Raw genomic sequence first — 10,538 nt, 5'->3', positions numbered from 1 at the left:
CAATTAATGTCAAAAGCTCATAGTTTTTGAATTGAACTGCAAAAACTAAAAAAAGTCAACAACTTTTTTCTGCTCTCTCCTAAAAAGGTCCAAATAACTTAATAATAAGATTTTACTGGAGTATAAAGTCTAGCTGGTTATAATGTTTGTTTTATAATTTACAGAATAAACGGTCATTGTCCAATTAAGATACAAACATAAATGTTAAGCCAACAGTATGGAATATTTTGAACGATTTCTAGAACATACATCATCCAACGACCTAAATGTGGATGAATGTTTAATTACTTATAATGGAACTGAAGACTTAAATATATTTTCGATATATAAAGAATGTTATCATGTAAGTTAATACATATCTGTTAAAGTAGTCCGGCTGTTGGGTAGTCAACTAGGCTATTTGTATGACGTAAATGTAATAAAATGTACTAAAAGTATCGTAAACTAGGCAATTTGTATGACGTAAATGTAATAAAATGCTCTAAAAATGTCGTAAAAGCGTCAAAAACCAAAGTTTTTTATGTTTTCTTTCTGGAAAGCGCAGTAAGGTAATGTTTATTTTGCGTAAACAGAATCTATGATAAATTTTCTTCATAATGAAAACTCAAACTCTTTTAGAAGCTCAATCACCGATTAGTTTTTGTACAATTAGCATTATTGTGAGTTCTTCCATAAGGTACTGTGTTGAAAATCACAATTTTAAAATGAAATAGTTCAAAATTTTGCCCCGCAAGTGGCCCCAAAACTTTGTCTATTGTGATCAAGGAACTAAAAAAAAAACCGGACTACTTTAATAAATATTTTAGAAGATTAAGATCAGATCCCCTACGGCTATTTTGTTATTGTTACTTGGTATTTTATAAATTTTATCTTTGACCCTGGTAAAAAACAAGAAATTTGATGTCATTGTAGGTAAGTGATCGACCGATCCACAAAAAAAATCGTCTAAAAACAAAAATTAAAATTAAAATTATTATAAGAGACCAATCCTATATTTATTAAAAGTAAATGACTTCTAGATGACCGCCTCTTAAACTCTACAGACCTCAAAATACTAAATTTGCATTTCATAATACAACAAGCATCATCTAGATATTACTTTGTTGTACCCAATTAGTCAATCTTGCCAACTATAAATGGCAAATCTCTTTGCTTTTCCAATTATATGCTTATCTACTCGGTTTGAATAGTTTGTTTATCAAACCATAGTTTTACCAAATCGCAATAACAAATTTTCAAAATTCACTAAAGTCCTTGAAAATATAATTCAAATTTAATCGAATTGGATGGTCACAATTTTTTTGTACTTAGTGACATCAAAATCCAAAAAAAATTGATTTTGCTCTACCACGCGATTTTGAAATACCAAATATGTAATCCTATTAAACTTACATCATACAAATAAAAATTTTTTGATGAATTCTTTTTAGATTCTTACTAAAATGGGATAAACTTTGAGTATATTCATTGTTTTATGGATTTCATGACGTCACTGCGTACACAATTTTTTTTTTTTTATATAATAGATAATTTAAACAAAAGTTGTTTATTTTTTTATAAGGAATATTTTTTACATTTAAACTTTTGTTTTATCTCTAACGGTTTACAAGGGTTTAACGATATTACCACCAAATTGACCTATGTTGCTCTTTTACGAACTCAAACTCACCGAACTCAAACTCACTTTTTACGTATTGAGTATACCATAAAAATTTGAGCATGATACCTCTTTTCGCTTTTCGTTTTTGATTTATCGTCTTGATAGACAGACGAACAGACGGGAGAACAGTAGGAAATGGACTTATTAAGTAATTTTATGAATATCTTTACCAAAATTTTGAAATTTTGTTCGTGTCATCAATATTTCTAAGCCTTACGAACTTGGGACTTACATTAGTATATCTTGATATATATTTCATAAGAATGTGGATAATGAAAGTGGACAATGGCATTATTTTTGCTATCTTTCTTTTGATAAAAAATAATTTATAAAATGTACTAATGTTATACGTTAGTACATTCCTATGTAATTATTTTAAAACTACATACCGTTCAAATGCCATTTCTGTTTACTTAAATTTTAAAGAATTTTGAAAACAGACAATTACATAAATAACTTTAGATTAAATATTTTGTAATCGATACATTACATACATTTTACTCTTTTCTGTGGTAAAATTCGCTTCCATGCATTCTTGTGCCAGATGGGGGGACGTTACCATAAACTTAAACTTACATTGCATAACAGGTATGTTAATCGCACAGGTTACAGAATCGCATTCTAACATATTAAAATTCATTCAAATTAGATTTTACTAGGACATTTATGGATTTATTATTTCTAATAAATACTTGTTTGTTTGTTTGTGTCAAATGTAACAGGCTCTAACTGCCTAAGCCATGCCAACAAAAGCCTATATCAATCCTCAAGCAGTTAACTTGTCTTCAATGTCAGTTAATTAATCCGATAATGTTAGACAAACAGACGACAATTTTAATCTAATGTTAATCTAATTTCCAGTGCTCTGAATACGAACATTTCAAAACATTATCACAATCTTCGGCATTTATATACAAAATAGTGCCCAATCGAAGATGGAAAATACGATTTGCCACAAATGAATCGATAATTTGTAACATAACACCAAATTTAGGTGAATTTGGTGAATATGAATTACAAATTTCAAATGCTACCAGTTGTCATTTTAAAACTTTAAAACAGCCAGTCAACATTTATTACCGTAAGTATATTACAAATTTTGTGCATTAAATGACTAAATCAATCAGCTGGCCGTTGATCAGTGGAGTTTCTTCACAGTTACGGCCGCTCTGTATGCAGCAGTTGTTATGATCAAAGTATTAATTTCCCAGGCAGAATTTTGCCACTTTTTCTTCTACTCACAGGTGACTTGAATTAAATAAACCTCAGTGTACCCGATAGATATACAGGGTGTCCCTTTTAATCTATGCACCTAAATATCTCGGTTTGTAGTTAACCAATCAAAAAATAACTTAATCAAAAGTTGCAGAGTAGGATACTTCTTCGGGTCAATCAACTTTCTAATCTAAAGTGTTATTCTACCTCTTATCGTTTAGGATCCAAATTGGCTATTAAAGAAACTCGAAGAACTAGGTCCAATCTAATGTCGAAACATGATGGCTCACCCTGAATATCAAATCATTTTAAATTTCTTTTTTTGTAAGACTTATGGAATAGACTGACGTTTAATTAGAAAATGTACGTAGAAAAATGAATAAAAAGGGGCTAATATTTGAAATGAAATTAGAAACAAGTCATTTTTCAATGCAAACTTTTTACAAGACCTAACATATTCATTAAAATTTACAGCTTTATTTGCAATTCCAATTCTATTATTTCTAAGTATCTTTATTCCATTCGCTTATACATCACTGAGAGAATTATTAAGAAAGAAAGATTCCGAACCACCAACGAGTGTACAGAAAACTAAATCGAAACGTGTGACAGCGATTGATACATTTCGAGGGTAAGTACTTTCAAGCAATATTGTACGACAGCTCAATATCGATATGTTTCTATTTTTCTAGAATATGTATAGTTATGATGATTTTTGTAAACGATGGCGCTGGAGCCTATCGATTTTTGGAACATGCTGTTTGGAATGGTCTACAATTTGCTGACGTTATATTTCCATGGTTTATGTGGATAATGGGATTTTGTATACCAATTTCCATTCAATCGCAATTAAAAAAACGTGTTAATCGTTTTCAGATATTTGCTCAAATCTTACAGGTAATTACGTTTTTACATAAATTCAGGGATTTCTAAATTTACAGGAATCGTGTTTTTAAAGGGTTTTGTAAAAGTTCTTGATTAATTCACACAGTAACGATAAAAAATCTCAAAATCTCTTTAATCGCAGGTAACACCTCTCTCTTTTAATCACGAGAAACATCGCGGGGTGCAGCTAGTCCTAAATAAATGCATTTTCCTTTGATGGGAATTCAAATTCCCTTGAAAATTACTTTCCGTAGGGCCTATTAGAATTTGCTTCTAATAAATTTAACTTATTAAATTTTCTTCAGCGATCAATTACATTATTTATTATTGGACTTGGACTAAATACGGTAGCAAGTGGAGCCAATGTGGAAACAATTCGTATTTGTGGTGTATATCAACGTTTTGCAGTTTGCTATTTTGTTGTGGGTGTAATTATGGTTATATTTACAAGACGTGATTATGGTCCGCCAAAAGTAAGTACAATATAAATTAACATTTCTTTAGCTTGAGCAAAGATTTATTTTTCTAGTCAACATTAGCCGAGACATGTGAAGATATTCTAAAAATTTTGCCACAATGGATTGTTATTGGTATTTTGGTCGCCGTACATACGTGCGTCATTTTTCTGATTGAATTTCCAGGATGCCCCAAGTAAGTTTGTTTTTTTTAATAGTTTTCTTAGAAAATTGGGATGAATATATCGGCTGATTAATTTATGATTGGTTACAATCACAGTAAGTAATTTTTTTTTCAAAAAGTATAATATTTTAGCTAATAATCTTTCGATTTTCCATAATCTCTCCACAAAATCTTTTTTATTAAAAGAAATAAATAAATGTATTATTTTTTCAGAGGATATTTAGGGCCTGGTGGATTTCATGAGAATGGTGAATACTTTAATTGCACCGGTGGTATAACTAGATACATTGATGAATTCCTCTTAGGAAAAGATCATATGTATCAATGGCCAGAAATAATAACGATCTATAAAGCTCCTACCTTTGATCCAGAAAATATTCTGGGTATGTCAAACAAGAATAAAAAATAATTCTTTAACTTAAAAAAATGTATTATTTTAGGATGCTTAACATCAATATTCCAAGTTTTTCTGGGTGTCCAAGCAGGAGTTACCTTACGTACTCATAAATCAAAATATGGTCGTATTAATCGATGGATAATATGGGGAGTAATAACTGGTATTGTGGGTGGAATTTTATGTCAATTCAAAATTGAAGATGGGTGGATTCCAATTAATAAAAATTTATGGTAAGTTTTTAAGTTTTTATCCAAAATATTTTTAAGCTAAGCCTATTTTTCTCCACAGGTCGTTATCATTTGTACTTGTTACATCTTCGCTGGCGTACTTCCTATTTGCATTTTGCTATTACTTAATTGATGTGCTCAAATTATGGTCTGGTCGACCATTTTTATATCCAGGTACAAATGTGACGATAATATTTGTGGGTCATATGGTTTGCTATCAAATGTTTCCATTTCATTTTTCATTCAGTGGAATGAATACACATTTTATTTTGCTTCTTGAAAATTTATGGTCAACAATCATTTGGGTTATTATCGCATACTGTTTGTGGAGAAATGAATTTTTCTTATCCATTTAAAAGTTTGAAAATTTATATTTTACCCATTGCTCAGAACTAAGTCTTCCAAATATGTAAAAGCTATTTAACAGCAAAAACAAAAATCGAAGACCAAAACGAACGATAAATTAAAACTAAATCTTTCACAATGTGTAAGAAATTTTTCCTATATGCCAAAACACGTCGCCGTTTAAGAAACCTTGTTGAGTAAATCCTAAAAATATAAAAATATCTTTCTAAAATCTTAAAGTTACTCAGTAATAATAATTTTAAACGGCTGCGACAATCAGACTGAAAATGTTGCATTAATACATTATTTATACAAGGTCCCTTTTTATTTTTATCAGTATTTCGATTTGAAATCTGTCATAATCAGTTACAAAGCCTGGGTATAACACAATAATTTACTAGCAATGTCGAAATTGACTAAATTTTTTTAATTTAACACATTTTGAGTCGAATTCTCGAGTTCCATCGACTCCATGTTTGCCCAATATATTTTATATTACAATATACACAAAAAATCTTTGAGTAGATCCTATTTTAGATGAAAAAAAAGCTTTAATATTTTTTAAACATAAACTTTGTAAAGGGAATTTTTGCAAAAGTGTTACAACTTTTATAACAATTTCATAAGCTTTAAAAATTATTACGATATTCATTTATCAGAGTTAAAAACTAAGATGTAGCAAACAGTATACGAAAATAAGTATCCTTAACACAACACCAAAAGTATTCAATTTCAACCCACCAGTAATTTCAATGGTTTCCATTTTTCCTATTTTTCAATAAAATAAACTTTTTATTATAATTTCCAATCTCTGTGATGGTATTAGTAAATATTTTTCAATAAAGGCGAAAAATAGAAAAGACACAAATTTATTTTTCTATAATTTTTTTTATTTTGAAATTATTATTTAAATAAAAATATATTATATATATTATTATATAAATTTAAAATAAATAAATGCAAAAACTGTACGTAATTTTTATTTTATTTTCATTTGTTCAAATTTTTTTTTCAATTTAAACTAATAAATCGTTTTTTCTTTTAATTATTATTATAATATATTTTCAATGAATTCGTTTTTCAAACTATATTTTATAATAATTACATTTTATAATTATTTTTTTACTTAGAGCCTATTTTTTTAGAATAAATTTTTTTTATTAAATCACACAAAATTGGTGAAGAGAATTTATTTTTATTGTGTTTTTTTTTTTCCTTTGAGATAAGTACAAAAATATTCAAAATTTACATTTTAACTCATCATCAAACGTATTTACATTCAATGGGTATTGAAAACTGAACTATCGAGAGGTTTTGTAAATTCGATGTAAGAAATTCCGAGTTTATACACCGAGAAAAATGTATGAGCCAACTGGATTACATGATTTTGGATTATATCAATAATCAGCTCTACATTAGTAAAAATTAAAATTTAAAATATTTTTCATGTTTGTCCAATGCACACTTTATCACATTTAGTACAGTAAATGATGTTACAAAAAAAATCGGCTAATAAAGGAAAATGAATGAAACCGCTCCCATTTTGCTAAAACCTAATGGAATGTGTTTCTTAGTTGTCAAATATCATTAGTAACGCTTGAGTTGGTGATGCAAATGTTTCTATTTGTTAATAAACAATAAATTTTTAATTCAATGTAATGATCAATGTTAAAGTTCACTTAAAAATTTGTAATTAGGCAACTTGTATGACATACATGTCAAGTGTCTGTCAAATTGAAAACTATTATACATGTATAACGTATACGTAATTTAAGTTGCCTATTTATTAATTTTGTAAGTCAACCTTAAGCTTAACCGTTTCATTGAATTAAAAACTTATTGTTTATTAATAAATAGAAACATTTACGCCACTAACTCATGCGTTACTAATAATATTTGACACCTAAGAAACACATGCCATGAAGTTTTAGCAAAATGCGAGCGGTTTCTTTCATTTTCCTTTATTTGTAACATCTTTAACTCTACTAATTATCTTCACAAGAAATGTACTTATAGGGTAATCAAATTGAATTTATCCATTTTTAATTTGAAATAAAAACAAAACGGTATGAGATATTAATATGATTTCTTCGTAATTTTAGATAATGGATTGTGGCATTTTCATTTAAAAGTAATTTCATATATGAATTTCAAATCACACCAAATCGTTAATTTTTGTTAGTGTAGGTAAACATCATTCTTAACTCCAAAACATCAATTTTGCTTATTTATGAATTCATTTAACAAAAAATCCATATACCTCGAAGAGGTAGTTTATTTACATAAAATCATTTTTAAGTAAAAATGCCATGATCCATAATGTTTACATCCATATTTCTTAAACAAAGTCAAATATTTTTAAAAACCATACAGATATCTTATACTTAGAAATATTGATAACACAAACAAAGTGTCAGTATAGGTGTTCATAAAATTACCTAATTGGTCTATTTCCAGTTGTTCGTTCGTCTATCCGCCTGTCTGTTCGTCGACACAATAACTCGAAAAAAAACGAAAAGAGATATCGAGCTGAAATTTCATAGTGTGCTCAGGACGTAAAAGGTGAGTTTGAGCAACATTCGTCGATTGGATTTGGGGTACGTAGAACGTCTCTTGTATCTAAACCGTTAGAGAAAGAACAAAATTTCAAATGTAAATAAAAAATAAACAACTTTTAGGACAAAACTTTGGTGTCCATTTTCTCCAAAGTTATAAACGATAGGGAGTTGAAAATTTGCAGGTAGCTTCAACTAGTAAAGTAAATGGCGACTGAATATAATAAATGGCGGCCGAAAGATCGCCATAATTGTGTTGGTTTTTTAAACTCTTCTAATTTATAAAAATAATGCAAGCACTGACATTCAACACTTTCTATACAGGGCATTTCAGCAATTAACTCAGTTAATTGTTTGTTTTCACATGTTTTTATTCCAATTTAAAAATGTATAACTCTCTTTTTTTTTATTCCAATTTAAAAATGTATAATTTTTAATTATTTTGATTAAATGATTAATCAATAATATTTATGGATATAATAACAATAAATTCATGGATGAAAACTCATAATTACATTACAGAAATAATTAATACATCGACGTAGTTTTTTTTTAGAATTTAAAAGATTGCTTTGAGTTATTAGTTCGATTTAGGTAGGTAGGTATATGTTTCTTATTTTTAAATATTAGAAAATTTATCAAATATTTTCATGTTATCTCAAATTTCTTAAACCAAGAGCGCTTTTACACTTCCGTCAAATTGGATACAAATCTCATGTTTAAATTTCACTACATTTTATTTTACATTATTTAAATTTGAATTCTACTATCTAGAAACTCTATGGCTGCATTTATTTAGCTGTTATTTAGCACAAAATATTAATACTGGTGGAAAAATGGCTCGAAAAGCTATTCAAAAATTGAATAATTTTAGGTAATTGTGTTGTTTTTAGTTAAATTAAATTTTTTCTTCAAAATTTTTTTTGAAACTAAATTAGGAGGTAGTTTTTAATTTCTGGTATTAATTAAGAAAAAAAATCTACATATTGTCATCTAAAAATTATTCATTTATTTAATGGTATATTGGGCTTATTTATACGAACTTTTAATTGTTTTGAGTAGGCCATAACTTGATTTATCTTTTTTCGTAGCAAATTTTTGGGGACTATTTTTAAAAAATAATTCAACTATAGGCCACTTTATAAACCAAAATCTCAAATCAGCTTAAAATAATGTAGGTGTAGAAAGAAAATAGTACAACACAAGCCCATTGAAATTAGAGCCTTAAATTAAAAATATTTCTATAGATACTTTACTTACAGATTATAATCACATTTTCATTATTAGATTAAAAGCGCTCATGGTATTTATTATTTAAGGAAATTATCGTATTCATTTCTGTATATAAAGAAAAATGGTTCTATCTTTCATGTCTGTATCAGCGAAAAATGGCAAGAATATATATTATTTCAAATAGTTTACAACTTTTCGTAATAATGTCTAACGATTTTTGTATTTAGATGTAGGTTGTCATATAAAATCCATCTCTTAATGCGAATTTTTATCGTTTTTCCGCCACTTGCTTTACCTAATTACCGTTATTAAGAGTCCCGACATTTTATCGATTTTCTCAACAGAATGATAACAATATTTTCAAAGTTTTGGAATGTATTTAACGCTATAAGTATCAATTTATCTAACCAAAATGCAATTCACATTTTTGTTAAAAAATAAAACTATAGGCATAATCCCTTTGTTTAAATAAATTGTTTAAAATAGCTTCAAAAACAATACACAGAATGAAAAATGGTAGCAGATTTGGCTCAATTATTTTTTTACTTATGCTTCCGAGAATAAAAAAAGATATGTAAAAAGTAGGAGTATTAATGAAAATTTCGCTTCTAATTTTACATTCAAATATCGAAGTCTGCTGAGTCTTTAATCTATCTCTAAGAGTTACGTAAGTAGCGCAAAGCCGCAAAGCCCTAAAATAGACGTAAAAAGACGTACGTTAAATTAAAAAAACGCCTTTTATGACGTAATTTGTTTTTTTTACTAATAATCTAATGTTTTCTTGCAAAAATATAATAAAAATAAAAAAAGTAGGATTTAACCAAACCAATCAAATACTTTTTTTTAATGTTTTTTCAAAATAATATAATCCAATTGAAATCAGTTCATATCTCTTCTTTAGTTGAATATTATTAAATGAAATTACCTGTAGCGCCCAAACTAGGGCTCAAATCCAAAATTGGTAAATGATTTTTTCCTTCGTCTTTATGAGCTTATTCTGTAGGCCGACGATCTGCAGTACACCGTGTATAATTCTTTGTACCTACCTACTAATTTTTAAATAACTTTTAGTATTTTCGGAGGCATAAACGAGGCAATCATCGATTGAAATCTGCAATCATCTCTCAGTCGAATATTTAATAAATTTGGAGAAAAGACATACATATATTGGAGAAAAGAGATATTATTTACTATAAAAAATGTCTGGCAGTAAAGCTATGCAACCTTGATATAGGCGCCATATTAATTTATGAGTAGTGTACTATGAAGAAAATGATTTATTTGATTGTCCATAGCTTTCGTTTTAAGCAGTTTTTTTTTTAGTATCTATTTTTTTATTAAATATTATAAATTTATTTGTCTTGAGAGAGCCACCAGATGCA

The 10,538-nt window shown here is 27.9% G+C and overlaps 1 protein-coding gene across 1 annotated transcript; it reads left to right on the top strand.

The window, feature by feature from the left end:
* Positions 1–217: 217 nt before the first annotated feature.
* Positions 218–5,555, top strand: LOC123295811 (heparan-alpha-glucosaminide N-acetyltransferase). Its single transcript, XM_044877271.1, has 9 exons — positions 218–343; positions 2,522–2,741; positions 3,350–3,506; positions 3,568–3,772; positions 4,066–4,233; positions 4,290–4,411; positions 4,613–4,782; positions 4,840–5,026; positions 5,085–5,555. The coding sequence occupies exons 1-9, from the start codon at positions 218–220 to the stop codon at positions 5,377–5,379; spliced, it is 1,650 nt and encodes a 549-aa protein (XP_044733206.1). The 3' UTR covers positions 5,380–5,555.
* The last annotated feature ends 4,983 nt before the right edge of the window (positions 5,556–10,538 follow it).

The sequence above is a fragment of the Chrysoperla carnea genome, chromosome 3, assembly GCF_905475395.1.
Source record: "Chrysoperla carnea chromosome 3, inChrCarn1.1, whole genome shotgun sequence".
NCBI lineage: Eukaryota > Metazoa > Arthropoda > Insecta > Neuroptera > Chrysopidae > Chrysoperla > Chrysoperla carnea.
Note: the sequence above shows the minus strand (reverse complement) of the source record. Positions and strands in the feature narration are given on the sequence as shown.

What these genes read in the sequence shown, in the direction of transcription:
- LOC123295811 (XM_044877271.1), top strand. Translation starts at nt 218, where the DNA reads ATGGAATATTTTGAACGATTTCTAGAACATACATCATCCAACGACCTA. An exon ending in GCGATTGATACATTTCGAGG is followed by an intron (nt 3,507 to 3,567) that starts GTAAGTACTTTC and finishes CTATTTTTCTAG; the next exon opens with AATATGTATAGTTATGATGA. An exon ending in TGATCCAGAAAATATTCTGG is followed by an intron (nt 4,783 to 4,839) that starts GTATGTCAAACA and finishes GTATTATTTTAG; the next exon opens with GATGCTTAACATCAATATTC.